The 22781-nt window shown below is 42.6% G+C and overlaps 2 protein-coding genes across 5 annotated transcripts in view; both read left to right on the top strand.

Annotated features, from left to right (window-relative positions):
* Nucleotides 1–7695, top strand: part of LOC311519776 (uncharacterized protein) — a 166682-nt gene extending 158987 nt beyond the window's left edge. Inside the window, exons 5-6 of one of the 2 annotated variants that reach the window (XM_084626680.1) lie at nucleotides 1609–1684; nucleotides 7473–7695. In XM_084626680.1, the coding sequence (XP_084482806.1) occupies nucleotides 1609–1684; nucleotides 7473–7534 (138 nt within the window). In that variant the 3' untranslated portion in view covers nucleotides 7535–7695. Of the gene's footprint in view, nucleotides 1–1608; nucleotides 1689–7472 lie in introns of those variants that run through there. The other variant, XR_014711367.1, reaches the window with a different exon arrangement.
* A 959-nt stretch (nucleotides 7696–8654) lies between these two features.
* RPL7L1 (ribosomal protein L7 like 1) lies at nucleotides 8655–14876 on the top strand. Of its 3 annotated transcripts, none has more exons than XM_084627048.1 (7): nucleotides 8655–8791; nucleotides 9153–9261; nucleotides 11701–11864; nucleotides 12064–12201; nucleotides 12462–12571; nucleotides 13270–13482; nucleotides 14029–14876. In XM_084627048.1, exons 1-6 carry the CDS (start codon nucleotides 8682–8684, stop codon nucleotides 13476–13478), a joined length of 840 nt encoding a protein of 279 aa, XP_084483174.1. In that variant the 5' UTR covers nucleotides 8655–8681; the 3' UTR covers nucleotides 13479–13482; nucleotides 14029–14876. The 3 variants fall into 3 exon arrangements, with proteins under 3 accessions (XP_084483174.1, XP_084483175.1, XP_084483176.1); XM_084627049.1 differs by having other exon boundaries at nucleotides 13402–13482; XM_084627050.1 differs by having other exon boundaries at nucleotides 13405–13482.
* Nucleotides 14877–22781: the final 7905 nt, after the last annotated feature.

Raw genomic sequence — 22781 nt, forward strand, 5'->3', positions numbered from 1 at the left:
CCTAGGCGGAAAAGGCTCCATAGCCAGTCCCAGTTCTGTGAGTCATCCAGTTACTTCGGAACTAGTATTCTGAGTGCGATGGGGGGGGGGGGGGAAATGCTACAACAAAGTTGTTAATTGAGCTTTAGTTGCTTTGAATAGAACAGTCAGTTGATTTTGAAGTAGAACTCCTGATGAATTTTCCTATTTTCTGAGTGAAATACAGTCATTCTTATACTTTCAACTGAGTGACAGATAAAAAGCCACATTTATTAAAGTGGTGTGGAATTTACAGTCTCATGCTTGCATAACACTGCAGCTGTAGCATGATCAAGTCAGCCAACTTTAACTTCAGTGTGCATTCTGGCAAGAAAAGAAAATCTTTAAGCAGTTTTACTGTAATGTGAGCAGGGGAAAAAGGAAGACATGACAAATTTTTAGGAAAAGCAAAGTGTAGGTAGTTATAGACGGGGTTACTTAGTGTCCCTTATAGAAATATTGGGCCCAATCCTGAGAAATACTACGGGTCCTTAGTTCCAGATAAAAACAATGGGAATTGAGGGAGCTCAGCATCTTGAGGGAAAGGGGTGGAAGAAGCTCCAGGCACCCACGCTTAAAATATTGGCATTAATGTTTAATATAGTTCAAAAAGGGAACATCTGAGTTAAGAAAGGCTTGAAGAAATGGTTATGAATGATTTCTACCCCTCGTCACTAATTTTTGGCTCACTCCACGTGGTTCTGACATATCCCAGCCCTTTACACTGTGTCTACTAAATGTTGTAGTCAATTATTTTGTGTTAGATGTTAAAAGCACACAGTGTGAACATGCAGTCATATTACTTATAAATCAGTCCCATATTTGCTCAAGCCAACTTGATTCTTCAAAAACCCAACACAAGTTATTCAAAGAAGTATCACTTCATCACCGAAGACAAGATTTTAATTTGAAATCAGATAAGGAAAATGAACTGGAGTCCAGGTTTTCTTGAGGGAGCAAGATATTGGGGGAGAGGAAGACACAACACAAGATACAACTATGGTATTTCGTTCCAAGCAAATGAGAGTGTTTTAGAATTTACAAATTCATCCATAGCAAATGAATCAATAATTAAATAACAAACGGAGTGGGTGCCCTTTTTTTCAGTTAAGCTGAGCAGAAGACTACAGGGCAGACAGTCATGAATTTAAAGAGTAGGTCAGGTAGGTGGAATATTTAAAATACTAACCAAATTATAAGAATTAATAATAACTAATAAAAGGCCTGCTGGACATAACACAAACAGCAATGGATTCTATGGTTTAACTAGGTGTATTTTTTCTGCTTCATCAATACTTCAGTTGCATATAGTTATACTAGAAAACTGTGTTGTCCAAAGAAATGAATCCTGTGACTGTAGTTACTGGTGCTTTAATCCAATCCATGAACCAAGATCTTTTATATAACTGTGTATATTTGTACTCCTGCCAGTAAATCTGTTTTTTTTGGTTGTTTTTTTTTGCTTTGAAGCAAAATTTTGGCCTGTATATGTCATATTCTGATTAATAATGCCTTCCATCAGTGTAACATCTGCTTAATCTTAAATTATGTTTTCATAATGTGCTGTCTAATGTCTCCTGTATAATGCAGAATATACAACCATCTGAAACAATTAGGACAATACAATCAATGAGGCTATCCTGGCTGGCAGATGCCCACAAGACATGTATGTAGCTAATTGTTCTTAATTATTTTTAACCGTATTTTAGTGATTTATACATAAATTCTAGATCCACTAAAATCATTGGCAAAACTCTCATTGACTTCAACAGAACTAGGATTTGGCCCTAAATTTCTATTGTTATAGTGGGTATTTGTGAAAATTGCTGTGGTAACATGACAAAATCATGTGGTGGCCAGACTGTAATGTGAGTGTCTCAAAACATACCTTCAGATTTTTTTAAATAGAGGGACTCTAAATATGCTTAATGACCACAATGATACAATCACAGAGTTAAAACATAGACAGCACAGATAGTCTCTGCTTTGGAAGAAGCGATAACAAAATGTGGGAAATCATTGGCTCACATTCTCAGTTGTCATAAATTGTCTTTATTCAGAAGCAAACATGCTACTTTACACCATCTGAGAATCTCATCCATTCAATAATATTTTCAGAATGTTCCTTTGGGGTCCCGATCAGAAACTGAGACTGGCTGTGAGCAAATCATAGCTCCCCCGATCTCTGAGATGTTTTTGTTTTCCCAACTTGGAAAATTATCATATCTCCCTTTGTGGATGTTAGATATGACCACACAGACCTGACTCTGGGTCCAGAATGATTGAGAATATACCCTCTCATCCTTTCAGGCATTGTAGGGTCAAATTATTATAGATTTGATGGCTCCAGAGCTCCCACAATAGTGGCTGCGAGGCAAATGTGGTGAAATTTGACTTCCATGCAGAGGCAGTCCTATGGAGCAATACTATCCTTAAAATCAGTGACGAAACCTTGATGTGGAGGGATTGGACAGACAGAGGAATTATGACTATATTTGCAGCTAACCGACAATATATTTAAACCATTTGTAGATCTTCAGCAACAATTTTGTTCGCCCTGCTCTGGGGCATGCAAGTATCTCCTAAAAATATATTTGGATTGGGTGCATTGGGAGCTCAAGAACCTCCAGAACTTTTATTATTTTGGAGAAAACTTCCTGGAATTTCTCAGCCAGTGGTATCCTTTTATGCTTTTCTGTCCCAAAAAACTTGGCCAAAGATTGGTAATTTGAGAGTTTCTTGGAATAGAGTTTTGGATACACAACTATCTCCAACCCAATGGAATACAATTGAGTCTAATGTTAAAAAAGCAGCTATAGACCTGGGGCTGCGGCTTATTTACCAAAAGACACTTTTTTGAATATACTGATCCGCACATAGGCTAATGGTAAATAGGCCTCATAAATGCTGACCACTGTTGGAAATGTAACTCCTTTGGTGCTACATTAGCTCATATGTTTTGGGAGTACCCTGGTATCAAGATTTTCTGGTATGAGCTGGGTCAAAGGACTAATTTGATATTGGATACAAAATTGGAGCCTTCCCTCTTAAATTCCATCCTTGGATATATTCCTGATACCTGGAGATTACCTGGTAACAAGGCTGCGTGGTTCTAATGTGTAGCTTTGGTCGCTAAAAAATTAATCCTGCAAAGATGGAAAAGTCAGTCCCCATCAAATATTGATGCCTGGCTGAGTAATATGGCTGACCTCACAGCTAACAAACGACTTGCATTCTGGAGAAAGGGAATGCCTGAAAAATTCAAAGCAATTTGAGCTGCCATTTTAGAGGTCTATGATAAACCAGACCTTGAAGATAGATCTGTTGCTTCCTCTCCCTTCCCTTTATCCTAACCTTCTTTATTTATTTTGTGTATTATGATGAATCTGCCATTTTGGTATGTGTGTGGTATATTTATATTAATTTGGAAAAATAAAAATTATAAATAATAAAAAATCTGTGTGCTTTTGCTATATATTGCATTGCTACATATAGTTTCTTAAACCCTAATGAAATGCAATAGACCAAAACTATTAAGAGACAAGCTTCTGTCACCCTAATTTCAGCTTAATAAGCATAAAAAATGGAAACTAGACTTAGTTTAGGATTAAGGGGTGGGATTTATGAGGAAATTGAGATTACACTGCAGAAAAAAAGATGATTGGTTAAAATATGGGTTGAAAATAACAGTGAAAACAGTGGCTTTCGACACAGCCCAAATAAAAAGAATTTGGCTCATAATTAGAAGTAAAAGGAAATGACATTCAGAAAAGATATCAAACTTTTCTTTTAAGTGGAAAAGGGAAAAAATGGAATGGTACATGAGGCAAGTCTGTATATGCAGAAGTTGCATGCACATTACTCAAGAAACAGTTGCGGTAGATGTAGAGCGGTGGCTTATGATCTTGTTTTCAATCATATATACATGGCTCCCTCTTAAATCACAGTGGTTACTGCAATGCCAGCAAAGCACTGGCCACAACAAGGACAGTCACATACAGTATCATGTGCTGCTGCATTACCCATGATACTAAAGCTGAACATTGGGATCCTGGAAATTGTCCAGGGCATCCCCGCCCTCCCACCAAGGTATGCATATTTCAGCCACAACACAAGTACTGGTGCTAGCATCAGTTTCCTGACCCTCCACAATGGTGAGGAAACACTGTGAAATATCCCTGTAATGCTGGGGATCAGCACAATGGTACTTGATTTAAGGACACGAAGCTTCAGTCGCCATAAATTAGCCGTTGACAGAAAAGTGGTAAATGTAACAGATTTGGATTTTGGTACAGCATTTGATAGACATCCCTAAATCCTGATCTCAAAATAAATGTAAATTATCTTAGGTAATCATAGACTATCAGGGTTGGAAGGGACCTCAGGAGGTCATCTAGTCCAACCCCCTGCTCAAAGCAGGACCAATCCCCAATTTTTGCCCCAGATCCCAAATGGCCCCCTCAAGGATTGAGCTTAAAACCCTGGGTTTAGCAGGCCAATGCTCAAACCACCGGTTATGAACACTATCACATGGACTGAGAATAAATGGAACGACCTTAAATCACAAGTAATTACTAAAAGGCAAAAGTATTAAGTTGGAGGGACGTGTTTGGGCATGTCATCAACAGCCATGTCATGTGTCAGGAGAGGCTAGAAGACCAATTAGCAGATGTGGATAGGAAAGGTCACACAGGCCTGAACAGAGTTGTCAAGCTGAGCAAGCATGGTGACCTATTTACACTAACTCTCCAAACCTTTTCACCCATTCCTACTTATTGTAGAGCCAAGTATACATTATTTTAAAATATGTTACAAATGATGTTATAAAGCACTTGTAAAGGGGGGGGGGGGGCATCTAAAGGGCTGCATCTCACTCACACCGATAGCCTGATGGAAAGCAATGGGACTACTTGCATGATTAGGACTAGTTAAATGGCTGAGGGTTGCAGGATGTGATTCAAAATGATTTACACATTATAACGTGCTAGAAAAAGCAAATCATATTTATTCATTGCAGACAGTACTACTTGCATCATAGCATCTTCCTTGTAACCCCGAAAGTGTTCCTCTAAGCCTGAGAGAGAGCTGAATGGACCATATCTCCAGTCTTACATTCTCTTTGCATTTTCCATTTATAATACAGTACATTCACGTTTATTGGTCCAAGTTTAAGAGACAAATCTATCACAGGAATAATAAGCTGACCAAATACACAACACAAAAAGTGATAAATTCAGACATTCCTAGTAGGAATATATTAGAATCAGCATCCTGCTCTTACAACCACTGCCAGCAGTGAGTCAGATTCTCCTACGTCTTACGCTGAGTGGCATCATCCTCTGTGAGTAGCCCCATTAAATAAAATGTTGCTGCTTTGTACTCTGCACACATCTTGGGCCTAAGCTAGCAGCTCTTAATCAAGTAAGTAGTTCCATTGAATTCAGGGTTACAGTTACTGAGCCTTTATTCAGAAGTAAATCATTTACTCATTTAGGAAACATTGTTTCACACTGTGGTGTCCTTTAGGCTTCATTTTTCCTTCAGTTTTTCCCAGGTTAATTATCATTAGCCATTAAAAATGCTAAAATATTTAAAAGGGCATCTGTTACAGTTAGAAGTTCCTTGATGTCAATTAGCAGAAGCTAAAGAAAATATTCAGAAGTGCTTCAGGAAGTCAAGTTTTCCTGTTCACTGTCTGTAAAATGATATCCCTAAAGTCTCTAGTGCTATACTCTGAAACAGAATTAATTATTTCCTTTTAGAAAGTTAGTGGCCCATGAATGGAACATGTTGAACCTCACAGAATGAGGTTAAAGAATCTACCGACTTGGAGCTCCAAATGTTACCTTGATATAGTAAGAGAGGGACTGTAAGGAAAATTTAAGAATAGAAGTACATTTTAATTTACACCCAGCAGAGTGAGATACTTAATGTGATTAAAATTCTGGGATGGAAACCAATGTTCATCTAACAGGTCTGTACTTGTCAGGAAAAGAAAGGTGCAAAAAATAATTCCTCATTCTGTTCTAATCCTGTGTTCAGCTAAGTGAAAAGATGAAGTCAGCTGAATGAATGCTGAATAAATGAGCAATTAGTTCATGGCAAGAGGTTAACACTATAGGCTGTTGAAGTTTAAGGGGAGACTTGATGACAGTCTATAAGTACCTACATGGGGAACAAATATTTCATAATGAGCTCTACTATCTAGCAGAGGAAGATATAACACGATAAAATGGCTGGACTTTGAAGCTAGACAAATTCAGACTGGAAATAAAGTGTACATTTTTAACAGTGAGGGTAATTAATCATTGGAACAACTTACCAAGGGTTGTGGTGGATTCTCCATCACTGCAATTTTTATATAAAGATTGGATGTTTTTTCTAAAATACGTGCTGTAGGAATAATTTTGGGGAAGTTCTATGGCATGAGTTTCACAGGAAGTTAGACTCTCAGTAGTTTTCAACCTTTTTTCATTTGCAGACCCCTAAAAATTTTGAATGGAGGTGTGGACGCCTTTGGAAATCTTAGACATGGTCTTCGGATCCCCAGAGATCCATGGACCACACATTGAAAACCACTGTTTTATGGTAACACAACCTTTCGCTGATCCTTTTGACATAGCCTGCACACCCCCAGCGGTCTGCGGACCACAGGTTGAAAACCACTGGACTAGATGATCACAATGGTCCATTCTGGTCTTGGAATCTATGAACTTATAATGCTTGTTGTATTGTCTGTACGATTATCTGTGGTACTTTTTGTGAAAAGATAACAGCAATATTCATAAATTAGCAAGAAGCATTTGTAAATATGGCTGCCTCTTTACAGAAAAAGAAAAGTGATTTTGTTTGGGTATTATAGCTGCAATAGCACAAAAACTAGCATTGTAAGTGTAATACCTATAATGATATTAACTTTCAACTTGTGCTTGAAAATTATTAGATTTCAAGTTCTTGGTGTCTATTATACTGCAATGAGATAGGGTGCCCCAAAGGACTTTGATTATAATGATATGCAGTGTTATTTTAGCCATGTCAGTCCCAGGATGTTAGAGACAAGGTGGGTGAGATAATATATTTTATTGGACTAACTTCTGTTGGTGAAAGAGACACTAATAAAAGTTGGTCCAATAAGATATATTATCACCCACCTTGTCTCTTTGATTATATGATGCAGAGAGATACTTTTTTATTTTTTCCATGGTTTGTAAAGTAAATACATTCCCTAGTGGGATAATAAGTGATGAGTTACAGAGAGGCCAAGGGGAAGTTGAATTTTTGGACAGATGGTGGGATTTAGAAGTAAAAAGGGCAAGAAACTCAACATTTTTTTAATAGCAGTACCACCTAACAACTCCAATAAGAGAGCCCCATGCTGCTTGGTGCTATACAAACAAACACATAGAGTCTGCCCTGAAGAACTTATTGTTAACATAATTGTTACATTATTCCAGGCATAAACATCACTCTTTTGTGGAGTCACCAGCATGCAGGAGTACCAAACCTTGGCTGGTAGCATGCTGGGTGTCCCATGGCTGACACAGGCATTGAAGGTACTTCAGCTACTATGGCTGTGTGGTTCCCAAAATTCACTCCCCAATTGCTTCCCATATTCCTTCTCACAACATTTGGTCAGGTGTTCTTAAAATCCCAGCTCCTGGAAGCATGTGATCAGGTAATCTCAGCTTTCATTTTTTAAAATTAAGTTTCTAGCCCTCGTTGTTGTGAAGAAAAGCTTGAAAATGTGACCCAAGTGAATCTTAAAGTCTCCAAAACAGAAGGCAAATAAAAATAATTTATTATGTTGTTAAAATTTCATGATTTTTAAGCCAATTGCATGATCTTTGAAGAGGCTGACATCCTTTTGAATTGCTTGCACTATTACAATTGCCTTGCAAATCTCACAGAACTTTTTCCTCCTGACCACTTGTATCCATCCTGAGCAGGAGGGAAAGAGTAGCAGCTGAAGCATGGGTTGATGCCTGGAATGACTGGTCCTCTAGGTTTCCAGGCATGTTAAGAGCAGTATTTTAGCCTCCTCAGACTGCACTTTCTCCCCCAACAGGAGATTACCTACTCTCACCATTTTTTTTAATCTCAACCCCCATGCTAGCTTGTGTTGTTTTTGAAGCCCCGGCTGCGGGAGTCATGTGAGTACATGAGCATTTTAGTGTTCATGTTACAAAAAACAGTGTGTTACCCATTCTAGTGAGTGCAAAGGCGGAAGATATAAGCCCACCAGGTTAAATAACAGAAGGCAGCTAGAGAGCCGCCGCCACCACCACCACCACCACCCCCCCCCCCCATCTCGATTTTTAAGCTAATCTGGTGATTTGGGGAACCGAGGCGTGGGGCTGTATTTCTGCAGCGCAGGCAGACAGACGCCCTCCGGGCCCGCCCTACGGTGTTGACAGCGGCTCTGACCCAGCAACCCTCCCGCGCTGCCAGGCCTCCCAATGCAGCCTCAGCCGGGGCCCAGCGCCGCTCCAGCAGTACGTGGAGCCCCAGCACGAGGCGGACGGTGGAACGCGCCCTCCCCCTTCTTCGTCACCACTCCGCTCCCAAGCCCGCGAGCACAGAGGTGGAAGTCCGAGCCCAACCATAGAGACAGCGTCTAGGGATAGAGAGGCTGCTGGCGGTGGTACCCGGACGCATGCGCAGTGATGGCAGCTCCTCTGCGTGTGCGGCGCGGGGCTCGTTGGCAAAGTAGCCGCATGCGCACTGGTGGCGTCACTCCAGACTCAGGCGGAGAAGGAAATATGGCGGAGCCGGAGTGAGTGGTTAATTTCCGAGCTGGGGCTGGCGGGGAGGATTCGTTTCCATCTGCGGGGAGGGCGGCCCCTGGGATCGGGAGGCCCCGGGGCGCTACCGAGAAGCGGCCGGTGGGGGGAGGGGGTCCGTTCGCCGTTGGGGCGGCGGGAGGGGACGCACGTGCGCGCGGCGTGGTGGGTTCCCGCGGGCGGGAGCGGGGCGGGCGGTCCCGGATCTGCCCGGCGCTGAGCGCGGGCCGAGCTCGCGGGCCAGGCCCGGCGCAGCGGGGCGGGGGCCGGGAAGAAGCGCCGGTAGCCGGACTCTCCTGCCCGGGCCGGGGCTGATGCGTGACGAGTGTCGCTTGCCGTGTCCTCTTGCGTTAGACCCAAAAGGAAGATCCCCCTGGTGCCGGAGAACTTGCTGAAGAAGAGGAAGGCGTATCAGGCCCTCAAGGCCACCCAGGCAAAGCAGGCGCTGTTGGACAAGAGGAAGGTACGGGCCCTGCGTCTGCGGGCACCCTGCGCTCTCCCCGCGACAGGCCGGCGAGAGCAGCGGCTCCTTTTCTCGTGTCTCGGCAGCTTGTCCCTAAGGCGGAGGCTGCGAAAGCACATTCTGCGGGCGGGCCCCCAGGCGAGGCTTTTGTGGGATCTTGCCTAGGGAAAGGGCTCTGTGCGTTTGTGTAGTTCAGTAGAGAGAGAGTGTGTGTGTGTGTGGGGGGGGGGTGTTAGATGTGGGAAGAGGCACAGTTTCTAACGCACAGGCTGTGGGATTGCTGTAAGGCAGTTGGGGATGGCTGTTGTAATTGCTATATGTGTTCGTGGTCTGGGGATTTTATTTGTGGTTTACCTAATTGTAGTAACAAGCTGACTTGCCAACCCAAACCTGTCTACCCTGGATAAAGAAGTGTTGCAGCAAATATGTTTGGTTCCACATTGTGGTTTATGGACTAGTTAGTTGTAGTCTGTAGAGAGCTCACAGGTTGCACAGAAGCCCCACCCCTCAAAGGGACTTATGCACCTCCCTTTGACCGAGATTTAAGAGCCTATCTCTGGTCAGGATTCACAATCATGACCCCTCTCCTGGAGTTTAATGCCCAAGCAATCATTTTTCAAGAAAAAATAGAGGAGGAAGTGATGCTATCTTTCTCTTCCCCATCCCCATGTCCAGTAGTTAGAGCACTTGTCCAGGATGTGGGAAATTCAGGATCAGTACCTCAATCTGCCTGATTCAGATCTCTCACCTTCGAGGTGAGTGGCATAATCTTCATCTAGTGGGTTTTGTAGAGTGGCTATCTCAGGGCATGGCTACACTGGAAACTTCAAAGCGCTGTCGTGGGAGCGCTCCTGTGGCAGTGCTTTGAAGTGGGAGTGTGGTCGCTCGTGGGCACTGGGAGATCCACCTCCACAAGGGGATTGGCTCAGAGCACTGGGAGCACAGCTCCCAGCGCTTGGAGCCTGTTTAGACTAGCGCTTTAAAGCACTCTGACTTGCTGCACTCAGGGGGGTGATTTTTCACACCCCTGAGCCAGCAAGTTAGAGCGCTATAAAATGTAAATGTAGCCAAGCCCTCAGTCTCTCCTGTTGAAGTTGTTGTTACTTTGTATGAAATAATTATTCATTGGGACAGAGAATGTTTGATTGATTAGAGCAGTGGTTTTCAAACTTTTTTTCTTGTGACCCAGTTGGAGAAAATTGTTGATGCCCGCAACCCAAAGGAGCTCAGGGCTGGGGCAGAGGGTTGGGGCGTGGGCTTACCTTGAGTGGCTCCTGGTCAGCAGTGCAGCAGGGGTATTAAGGCAGGCTTCCTGCCTGTCTTGGCACCGTGGACTGCGCTGCGCCCCGGAAGCGGCCAGCAGCAGGTCCGGCTCCTAGGCAGAGGTGTGCAAGCAGCTCTGCGTGGCTCTCACCTGCAGGCACCACCCCTCCCCAGCGCCAATGGGAGTGTGGAGCCAGTGCTCGGGGAAGGGGCAGCATGCACATCCCCATGTCCACTCCGCCTAGGAGCCAGACCTGCTCTGGCTGCTTCTGGGATGCAGCACCGTGTCAGAACAGGTAGGAACTAGCCTGCCTTAGCCGGTCAGCACCGCCAGTGGGACTTTTAATGGCCCCGTTGGCGGTGCTGACTGAAGAGCTGCTGTGTTTCAATGCCTTCCATTCTGTGACCCAGTACTGGGTCACGACCCGCAGTTTGAAAACCCCTGGATTAGAGCACTCACTTGTGAGGGGGGCATGCTCCGTAGCAGGGATTTGAACCTAGGTCTGCCACACTTCATATGAGTGTCCTGACCACAGGGCTCAAGGTCATCGGGGACCACCACATCTTCTATCTCCATTTTTGGTGTGTAGTCTATCCCCCAAAATCAAAACCAAGCATTTTGGACATTTCCAGTATGTGTCTGTTTTTTCTTTTGACTGAAATAACTTGCCAAAATCAGCACAAATTTGTGAAATGTTTTGGTCAATCCAAATATATATTTTTCAATGGAAAAAAGTTTTTGGCTGAAACATTTTGCCTAGATTTAGTCATTGCACTCATATGTGGCTTAAATTGGGGTATCTAGATTATTGCTGACCTATGGCTTTGTCTTGCAGTATATTTAGCTGTGGAGCCTTGCTTTGGGCTGCACAGGGAGGGCTCCATTTAGTTTCTCACTCTGTTCAGGTATATGTTCTGCACTTCTCCACATACGTTTTCCTAATTTGCTCAGGTAAAAGGTTCAGGTTCATGAGCTAGTGGCTCGTGAGTTGAAGCTAATGACTGAGGTCTGTACTGTGCCACACAGCACCGCAAGATTGTTTCTTGAGTTTGACCTCATGCGCTTCAGAATTTTTTGACATCAGGCCCTAAATCTCATTTTCTTCCTCTGACCACATGTACCTTTCATATACACCTTCTGAGAGAGATGATCATCTCTCATCTTTCTGTATTTAGCACCAGAAGGGGAAGCAGATACAATTCAAACGTATTGAGACGTTTGTTCGAGATTCACGACGCAAACTCAGAGATGAGGTCCGGCTGAAGCGCATGGAACAGAAGCCTGGCCAAATGGTGCTACCTCAGGGACACAAGCTGGCCTTTGTTGTGCGGATTGCAGAGTAAGGAACTTCTTCTTTTGTACCATCTCCATCCTTTTGCTGGTTTCCTTTGTACTTGCCCAGGCTCATTTCCTGATCTACACTTGCTGCAGTGAAAAGGAAAAGGCGGGGGTTATCAAGATGTAGCATCCTACAAGTGATCATGGGGTGATGCCTGGGTGGGAGAAGTACACTTACCACTGTGGTATCTGTAATTCAGGATTAAAGGAGTGAGTCAAAGGGTGCAGAGAGGGATACAGATGCTGCGGTTGAGGAAGATTTTCAGTGGCACATTCATTAAACTGACTCCAGCCTCACTGAAGATGCTGCGCACTGTGGAGCCCTATGTAGCATGGGGGTGAGTACTCCTCTGATTTTTATAATACAGTGGTAAACTAAATATTCATTGTGGCTTTTTTATGTAGTTATTTTCCTCTTGGTTAGTTAGCTCTTTCAATTCAGTTCACAACTTGGTGTCTTGATATCTAAAAATGTGCTTCAAATACTAGCACTCTTTATTCTGTGACGTGACAGTGAGGTAGGAGATCCCCTTGGTTAACTCTGTGCTGCACTGTTAATACCTCCCGCAGTAACAACCAGGTTTTTGATTTTGTACAGACATCCCAATCTGAAATCTGTACGAGAGCTCATTCTGAAACGAGGTCAAGCAAAGATCAACAAGAAGAGGGTCCCTTTGATAGACAACACTCTGATAGAGGAGCATCTAGGTGAGGAAGAAGACCTTAAGGCAGTGAACTGAGGGAAGGGGGGACGAGTGTTCCCTCTAATTTTTCCCACCCATGTTTAGAATGAATTTTGTTATGTGCACCAATATGGAGGTGATGTGTGACACATGACCTTCATATTGGTGTACGTAACAAAATTCATGTGGTGAGGTGGGGCCGAGGGGTTTAGAGTGTGGGAGGGGGCTCAGGGCTGGGGAAGAGGGTTGGGTGTGAGGGCTCTGGCTGGGGGTGCGGGCTCTGGGGTGGGGCAAGGGATGAGGGGTTTGGGGTGCAGGAGAGTGCTCTGGGGCTACGGCAGGGAGAGAAGACTCCCCTCAGTACTCTCTCTCCCCGCAGCAGCTCTGGGGCTGCAAGGTAGGTGCCCCTTCCTCAGCCCCAGCAGGTTCGGGCCGCCCCAGCTGCGGTAGGTTGGGGGCCCGGGGAGGGGTGCCCCTCCCCCAGCTGGTCCCCAGCCGTGGCAGGTTCATTGAGCTCCTGCGCGGTGCTAAATAGGTTGTTGTGCAGCTTACAGGGAACTTACGTGGGGTCTGTAACTTAAATGGTTTGTGATATATGGGGAGACTGCGACTCATAGAAAGAAGATGGAAATGTGAGGGTTGTCTGGTGAGGTGCAGAAGGATTTTATAGTTGTGCATCTCCTTATTTATTTTATTTATTTATGTATGCCCTTCCTCCCCTAGGAAAGTTTAATGTAATTTGCCTGGAAGATCTTATTCATGAAATTTATTCAGCTGGGCAGCATTTCACAGAAATCACTAACTTCTTATGGCCATTTCATCTCTCTGTTGCTCGCCATGCTGCACGTAACAAAGTAGGTCTCCTCAAGGAGATAGGTGAACCTGGGTACCGAGGCGAGGGAATCAACAAGCTCATACGTCAGCTGAACTAGTCAGGTGAGGAGTGGTTATTTCCTTCATGTACCATGCTGTTGATTGCTGTGGGTTCTGCAAATTATTCATACCATCTATTTCTTAAAAATATCCTGTACTGGCTTCAGACTTGACTGTTGATTGTACAGAAATGACTGTCAGAGCAGTGGGAAATTGGAGATCTTGGAGTGAAAAGCTAGCAGCTTGTCAATGTGGAGATATTTAGATTGCAAGCGAAGCACTTACAACTCTTCATAGAATATCAGGGTTTGAAGGGACCTCGGGAGGTCATCAAGTCCAACCCCCTGCTCAAAGCAGGACCAATCCCCAACTAAATCATCCTAGCCAGGGCTTTGTCAAGCCTGACCTTAAAAATCTCTAAAGAAGGAGATTCCTCTTTGGGTACCCTATAAATAAGACAGCACTGGGTTGATATTTCTTAGATTTGCCACTGTATTTTCTTTTAGACATCAGCAGTCTCACTGAACTCTTCCTTAGAAGCCAGACACTTTTTGTACTTGTCACGTTCTTAACAAAGCTGATATATCTCTTTTCCTCCTTGTCCTCTAGGGTCCATATGAGGATTTTAGGTTTTTGTCTCCTGCTCCATGCTGTACGTTTATTCTTGCAGACTGTTCGATCTGAGCAATGTGACATTACATCTCCTGTCTACTAACTACTTCTGTCTTCAAGGAGAAGTCATGCATGAGGGAGATGGATTTAGTACTGTTCCTTCTCTGGGAAGAAGTCACATTGCTATCAAATGTGAGCAAGAAGTGACTTGAACTTCCAGGGAGCAGAGCTTCCCTGTACATCTGATGAAACAGACATCACTAAACCAAATTTTTACTATTGTTGGTTTTACACCATCTTCCTTTTGAAGGATCTGTCCTTGGAACGAACTTGTACCTGCAAACAAGGGGTTTGGAAGATGGGGGTTCCCCCACCATTATTTAATCCTTCATTGTAGCTGACTGTGCCTGGGGATCTTGATTCAGCACTCCCAAACAGAATCCGTTTGTCTCTAGTGATGCTGCACTTTCCTCCAGCTACAAATTTCCCTTAGTATCACAGTTGCCTGGTAAGATGTTTATCCTTCCTGATGCACAGTTAAGGCTGAGGAGTGTATTTTAAATACATCCCTTAGTCACTGTTCCTGGGCAAGCTGCTAGCAGTAAACAAACTAATAGATGTTCTAGAATTTCTGAAATATCCAGACTATGTTTAGCCCACTGCAAAAGTGGTGATCCTCTGCTGCTATATCATAGGATGCCTTTTAGATTCTCATAAATCAGCCTTTTCAGGGACTCCCCATTTCCCTTAAAGGAAAACTTATTTGACCTTTACCTCATTGATTAAAGCTGTAAAGAAGTCCTTTCTTACTCCGTGACTTTCAAATAAATTGTTATCAAACTCTGCTGTTGATTGAGGTTAGGGTATGTGTAATAAATCAAGTAGGAGAGAGGAATTCAGGAGGGTAGTTTTCTTTGGTAAAACCGAGCTGCTGTCTGTACTGAACATGAGAATTGAGTATCCCTAAACCTAACGAGTAGTGGCAGAAGAAATTGGAAAGCAGTGCTCTGATTGCAGTATGAAACTAAGTGGGATTACACTCATTAGAGAGGAGTACCTATGCTGATTTGCAGTCATTTGCAAAGGAAGTGCTTCTGAGCATGGCTTGCTGCTGCAATTGCCAATCTGAACCATTTGGAAGGGGAGCGAATGGTGCTCTTAGAGTGTGTGAAAAGAGGAAGGAAGAGACCACTGCGCATCAGTAAAAATGACTTTTTCACATAACTTGGGGAACAAATGTTAGGGCATAGATAGATTTGTCATAGGCTGAAAACAGTGATATTGGTAGTACATCTGTTTTCAATTCCTCTCAAAGTGGATGTGTTCATTTTTTCTCCATCTAATAGAAAACGATTCTTGTACAGATCTTATTGAAGATTTGTATTGGACAGTAAGTGTCACTCAACTCTTGGGTTTGACTTAAGTCTTGCAAGATCTTAGGGAACAGTATGGGTTAGCGTACACTAGACTCAGAATAAGGAGAATTGTGTTTTCTCCCATCTCTGACTGACTTTGTGGTCTTGGGTAAATTGGTTCCTCTCCGTGCTTCAGTTTCCCAATCTGTAAAATGAGAGCAATTATATCTGAGATCTATGGATAAAAACACTGGAATATTGCTATGGATGCATAAGAACAAGTGAAGACATTTTTTACCTTTTTTATGGTATGCTTTATTTCCTCTACTTGATGCAATGCAAATTTCCTGTAATGCAAATTTCCTCTACTTGAAGTCTTAAAGGTGACCTGTAAAGCTCTTGAATTTTTCTGTTACTGTCATATAGCATGTAACTCCTTTTTTTTTTTAAAGACAAACTTCTTTCTGTCTTATTTCTTCTTCCACACATGACATAGGCCTTAGCCACTTGTAACTTCATTTTCTGTTGAATAGTTCCATCAGAAACCTCATGGATGTGTTAAATTAGTAAGCTATAATGTTAACTGCTTTAAACATGTCCACATGGAGAATTTGCACAGGTTTAACTTAAATTAGTTTTTAAACTGATGCAAATCCCTGGGTGGATGTTCTTTCACATTGAGTGGTCTATCAGTTTAGGATAAAACAAAATAAACCTGGTTTAAATCAAAATAAGTGTTCATACAGCCTTTTTGCACTGATTTATCTACATTGGTTTAAAATTATATCAGTTAAAGCATTGCAGCTTTCTAGTGTAGACATGCCCTTAGTCTCAGGCTTTTTGGCTCCCACCCTTGGGTCGAAGGCAGTAATGTATTAAAGAGTGAGACAGGACAATGGTTTTTGCATCTGAGTATGCAGAGAGCAATGATGGAAAGCAGGGAGCTGAGCCTAAGAACCTCTGTTTTGGGATTCCCTAGGGCAAGTATTGAAGCTACTTTATTTTTAAATCATGAAAGCAGGGTGTTTGACAAATATCAAGCAGAAGTGGATCTTCCTAAACCATGGGTATTGTGAACAAATGCAGATAACCTCTTAAAGGTGATCGGGATTCTCCTTGGACTATAAGGTTTTCAGTAAAATTCTTAGTCTAGAGCAGTGAATACTTATACCACACACATAGAGAACGCCAACAGAGACACCAAGCGATAATCTGATTTTTTAGATCATATGTAATTAACAAAATATCTAACCCAGCATTCAGATTTTACTCTATTTCAATACAGCTTGATCCTTCATATTCTCAGCCACAGGTCAACCAATGGGACTCTGATTCAATCAGTGGGTCATTGCAGATTAACATCATATGTTCTTTAGGGTGCAGTGTATACACAAAGTCGGATCCAGTCACAGCATAAATGTACTGATGAATTCAAAACCTAAACTTCATGCAAACAAGTATGCCAAAGCCTTATAAAAGAGAAAGAGGTTCCCCAAGTCAGAATTATTTTAGTGGTAACTATTGAAGTGGTCTCATTCTGTAGACAAATTAATTAGATATCAGTAGACAGAGTATCTATTAACTTTCAAACCAGGCTGGCAGTAGTTGGAAGACCCATAACAAAGTATCAGGCTAAAATAAAACATCTTGAGCATAAATTCTCAATCTGGCTAATTTCCTAGTAGAAAAATGTTTTCATTTACGTGTATATATTGAAACATAACTGGATTCGTAGTGACTCAGTCACTTTATGTGAAGGAGAAAGAGAACCATCGTGAAAAAGAACTGCCGCAGCATCTAAAGAATGCAAAGAGCAATTGTCAGCTGAGATAAGCTGAGCAAATTGAGTTTGGGTGTGCATGTGTGTGGGGTTGGGCCCTTATTTTTTGTCTCAAGTGATAGAGCTTCTTTGCCTACAGACTGTGGGGTCCAGGTTTGAATCTTCCTGCAGTTACAGGGCACAGGAGATACACTCCTCAAGCATGACCAGCAGCTGCCATAACCATCATGGATGAAAAGGATGTTGTCCATACTTGGTTAGACCAATGGCCCATCTAGCCCAATATCCTGTCTTCCAACAGTGCCAGCACAAGATGTTTCAGAGGGAATGAATGGAGCATGGCAATTATCAAGTGATCCATCCCCTGTCATCCACTCCCAGTGTCTAGCAGTCAAAGGTTTAGGGACATCCAGAGCTCAAGGTCACATCCCTGACCATCTTGGCTAATAGCCATCGATGGGGGGCCCATCCTCCATGAATTTATCTAATTCTTTTTTAAACCCAGCTATATTTTTAGGCATCACAATATCCCCTGGCAATGAGTTCCACAGGTTGGTTGTGTGTTGTGTGAAGAAGTACTTCCTTGTTTGTTTTTAAATCTGCTGCCTATTAATTTCATTGGGTGAGCCCTGGTTCTTGTGTTATGTGAAGAGGTAAATAACACTGCCTTATTTACTTTCTCCACACCATTCATGATTTTATAGGTCTCTTATCATATCCCCCGATAGTTATCTCTAAGATGAATAGTCCCAGTCTTTTTAATCTCACCTCATACGGAAGTTGTTCCATACCCCTAATCATTTTGTTGCCCTTCTCTATACTTTTCCCAATTCAAATACATTTTTTTGAGAGGGGGTGACCAGAAATGCACACAGTATTCAAGGTGTGGATGTACTATGGCTTTATATATAGTGGCCTTTATTTTTTGTCTTCTCTATCCCTTTCATAATGGTTTCTAATGTTCTGTTAGCTGTTGTGACTGCTGCTGCAAATGAGCAGATGTTTTCAGAGAACTATCCGCAATGACTCCAGGATCTTTCTTGAGTAGTAACAGCTAATTTATTTTATATGCATCATTTAACATGCATAGTTTTTATGTTTTCCAGTGTGCTTTACTTTGCACTTATCAACATAGAATTCCATCAGCCATTTTGTTGCCCACTCACCCAGTTTTGTGAGAGCCCTTTGTAAATCTTTGCCGTCAACTTTTGTCTTATCTTGAGTAATTTCGTATTGTCTGCAAATGTGATCACCTCACTGTTCACCCCCTTTCCCAGAACATTTATGAATATGTTGAACAGCACTAGTCCAGTACAGATACTTAGGGGACCCTGCCATTTACCTCTCTCCATTGTGAAAACTATTTATTTATTCCTCCCCTTTGTTTTCCTATCTTTTAATTAGATGAGATTAATCCATGAAAAGACCTTCCTCCTTATCCCATGACTGCTGACTTTTTTTAAGAGCCTTTGGTGTGGGGCCTTGTCAAAGGCTTTCTGAAAGTCTGAGTACACTGTCATCTGGATCACCCATGTCCACATTCTTGTTGACACCCTAAAAGAATTCTAATAAACTGGCAAGGCACAATTTCCCTTTACAAAAGCTGTCAACTCTTCCCTGATGTATCATGTTCATCCATGTTTCTGATAATTCTATTCTTTACTATAATTTCAACCAGTTTGCCTGGTACTGAAGTTAGGCTTACTGGCCTGTAATTGTCAGGATTGCTTCTGGAGTCTTTTTTAAAAATGGTGTCACCTTAGCTATTTTCCACTCCTCTAGTACAGAGGGTGATTTAAGCAGTAGGTTACATGCCACAGATGATAGTTCTTCAGTTTCACTTTTGAGTTCCTTCAGAACTCTTGGGTGAATACCATCTGGTTCCAGTGACTTATTACTGTCTTATCAATTTGTTCCAAAACCTCTGATATTGACACATCAGACTACGACAGTTCCTCAGACTTGTCACCCAAAAAGGATGTTTCAGGTATATCAATCTTCACTGCAGAGGATGTGAGGGAGACTGATGCAAAGTATTCATTTAGCTTCTCCACAATGATCTTTTCTTCCTTGAGTGATCCTTTAGCATAAGGGTAAGCAAATTATGGTCTGCGGGCCATTTTAAGCCAGTCTGCAAGCTCCCACTGGGGCGCCGGGTCGGGGGCTGCACCATACGGCTCATCCCCGCTCCAGCCAGGGCGCCGGGTCGGGGGCTGCACCCCGGGGCTCCCGGAAGCAGCCACATGGCGCCACTCTGGCACTAGCAGGGTCAGGGGCCACTCCAAGCTTAAGAGCCGGAGAAGGGACATGCCACTGCTGGGAGCCGCTTGAGGTAAATGCCGCTGAGAGCCTGAGCCCCTCCCCATGCCCCAACTCCCTGGCCCCTTCCCACTCTCCAACCCCTCAATCTCAGCCCGGAGCACCCTCCTGAAACCCAAAACTCTCATCCCCAGCCCCACCCCAGAGCCTGCACCCCCAGCTGGAACCTGGACCACTTCCCCACCCCCAGCCCTGATCCCTCTCCCGCCCTCTGAACCCCTCAGTCCCAGCCCAGAGCACCCTCCTACACCCCAAACTCCTCATCCCCAGCCCAGAGTCCGAACCCCCAACCAGAGCTCACACCTCCTCCCTCACCCCAACCCCAATTTTGTGAGCATTCATGGCCCACCATACAATTTCTATTTCTCGATGTGGCCCTCGGGCCAAAAAGTTTGCCCACCACTGCTTTAGCACCTCAAGCTCCAGTGGTCGTTTGTCAGACTTCCTGCTTCTGATGTACTTAACTTTTTTTTGCTGTTAGCTTTTGTGTATCTTGCTAATTGTTTTTCAAATTCTTTTTTTGGCATGCCTAATTATATTTTTGCCTTGATTTGCCATTATTTATGCTCCTGTGTCTTTTCCTCAGTAGGATTTGGCTTCTGATTTTCAAAGGATATCTTTTCCCCCTTTTACTCTTTAGCCATGATGTCATTTTTTTGGTCCTCTTACTGTTTTGTTTTTATTATTTTTTATTATTATTTTGGGTATATGTTTATTTTGAAGTGCTATTATGGCGTTTTCAAGTAGTTTCCATGCAGCTTGCAAGCATTTCACTCTTGTGACTTTTCCTTTTAATTTCCATTTAACTGGCCGCCTCATTTTTGTGTAGTTCCCATTGTTGATGTTAAATGCTACTGTGGTGGGTTTCTTTAATATTCTCTCCCTCCCTCCCGCCCAAGGATTAAATTTACTTACGTTATGGTTGCTATTACTGAGCTATAATCACCTAGGATAGCCAGGTGTCCAGTTCTTGACCAGAAAGTTCTGTTGAAAAGGGGACCTGACTGTCCAGTCAGTAGTACTGACTGGACACCCAAAGTTTGGTTACTGGAGGCAGGGAGGTGTCTGGTCCTCAGCTGCACCAGCCCCCACTCAGCTAGCGTCTCCTACCTGTATCTGGGGGGGCTACAGCTCCTGACTGTGCAGGCGAGTCATGATCTGGGCTGAAAGGGGTTGCAGGAAGAAGCAGCGAGAGACATGATGGAGGGGTGGGGGGGAAGAAGGGCGAGGAGCAAATGCCGGGGGCAGGGCCTCAGGGGAAGAGGTTGGGTGAGGAGGTTCTGGCACCCCTGCTGGAGTGTCCAATTTTTAAATACTACAAAGTCGGCAACCCTATCATTTCTTGGACCAGATTCTGTGAACCATTTAAAACTAAATCAAGAATTGCCCCTCCTTTTGTGAATTCCAGGACTACCTGTTCCAAGAAGCTGTCATTAATGGTGTTGAAGTTCTATCTGTGTATCCCATCCTGGTTTTCTAGTTTTGTAGGCTCTGTAATCTTCCTGAGTATTCCACAGTCGCCATCACCATCCTGATCAGGTAGTCGATAGTATACTCCTACTGTTACTCTTATTATTCAAACATGGAATTTCTTTCCATAGAGATTCTGTGCTACAGTTTGATTCACTTAAGATGTTTTCTGTGACTCTATGCTTTCTTTCACTTCTAGTGCCACACCCCCATCAGTACAACTTACTCAGTCTTTCCTATATATTTTGTACATTAGTATTACAGTATCCCATTGATTATCATCATTTCAAGTTGCTGTAATGTCTATTATTATATCAGTTTCCTCATTAGTATCAGGCACTCTCGTTCACCCTTCTTAGTATTTAGATTTCTAGCTTGTGCAAGCACTTGTAAATTATTGCATTTATATGAACAATATCCCTTGGAAAAATTCAATTTTCCACAGCATTGTTTCCCCATGATCTTTTTTGAAAAATTACTTAAGTGGTGATACATGAAGAAACAATGCCCAAATGATTTTAAATAGGAATTACCAGTGGACGGATCGGGTACAGTTTGTTTGTTCTAATGTTCTGTCTCAAAGTGGCTGTCACTAGATGCCCCAGAAATCACCCATTGATTAACCTTTTCTAGCTGCTCTTTCTGTCCAGCTCCCAGTAAGTGTTAAACGTACCTCCTGAAGTATGAGTAAGTATATTCCTAATTTTCTGTATTCCTACAATAATTTTTGTCATCATATACCATGTAATTCTTTTTCTAAATTCTAAACTTTTGGCATCAATAATACCTTGTGGTAATAAGTTCTACAAGATAATTATTCTCTCCTGTAAAGAGAGTTTCATTTTATCAGTTGTTTTGTGTTGTCTTTTAATTTGTGGATATCTCCTTATATTATGAAAGAGGCTAAACAGGAATGCCCTCTATACCTTCTCTATGTCCATCATTATCTGCATACCTCTATTATGGTCTCTCTCTAACCTAAACAGTCCGAGTCTTTCAATCTCTCCCCTCTGGAAATCTTTCCATGACTGATAATCTTTTTTGCTCGTTAGAACTCTATTTAAGATATAATTCAGCACTTAAAAGTCCACAGTTAACATTTTCTGAAGAGGCAGAAATTTTGAATATCTACATGAAATAGCTGATAAGTGAATAATGTAAAACTGGAAAAGCAAAAACTGTTTACCCATTGCAGCCACCCAGATTTCCTCGGGAATTCCCTTCTGTTAAACTTTACAGTTTTGATGACCTCTAGTGGAAAATAAACAAGTGGCAGTGCTGTGTGGTTTTTGTTTTTTTTTTTCCCCCCATGTAATAATAAAACTACATACAAGGAATATAAAAGAACCCTATTTTAATGCAGTAGGGTTACAAACACAAAGCCAAAAGGCAGGGAAAGCAAGGATTTGCTGCAGCATCCCTAACTCAGCCACACAGCACATGGAACCAACATGAGGTTTTAAGAGGCTTATTTAGAGAGAGATACCAGCAGAAATTTAAGTAGTGTAATCTTACAATGAAAGTAGTGTTTTCACTGCTTGGGATCTTTAAAGCTAGGACTACACAGAATAGAAAATGTAGTATGTGTAACACAAAAAATACTAAGGAATAGCATGGCTCTGTATGGGGAGGGGTTAATAGGTAACCTGATAGGTTTTTTCCATCTCTAACTTCTAGTAATATTATAAAAATCAGTTTTTGTTTGACAAAAGTCCCAAAACTTCACCAGAAAAATATTTTAAAATTTTTCTCAATGCCAGAGCTCAGAATCACCTCAACTGTGTGCATACCTTGTTTTCATTTCATATTTCTAGTTATACTTAGCA

This window comes from Lepidochelys olivacea (genome assembly GCF_965140295.1).
Source record: "Lepidochelys olivacea isolate rLepOli2 genome assembly, chromosome: 4".
Taxonomy (NCBI): Eukaryota; Metazoa; Chordata; order Testudines; family Cheloniidae; genus Lepidochelys; species Lepidochelys olivacea.

Excerpts from the sequence above, each read along its gene's own strand:
- RPL7L1 (XM_084627048.1), top strand. The coding sequence starts at position 8,682 with ATGGCAGCTCCTCTGCGTGTGCGGCGCGGGGCTCGTTGGCAAAGTAGC. Across the intron at positions 8,792-9,152 it reads GGAAATATGGCGGAGCCGGA|ACCCAAAAGGAAGATCCCCC; the intron begins GTGAGTGGTTAA and ends CTCTTGCGTTAG. Across the intron at positions 9,262-11,700 it reads CGCTGTTGGACAAGAGGAAG|CACCAGAAGGGGAAGCAGAT; the intron begins GTACGGGCCCTG and ends TTCTGTATTTAG.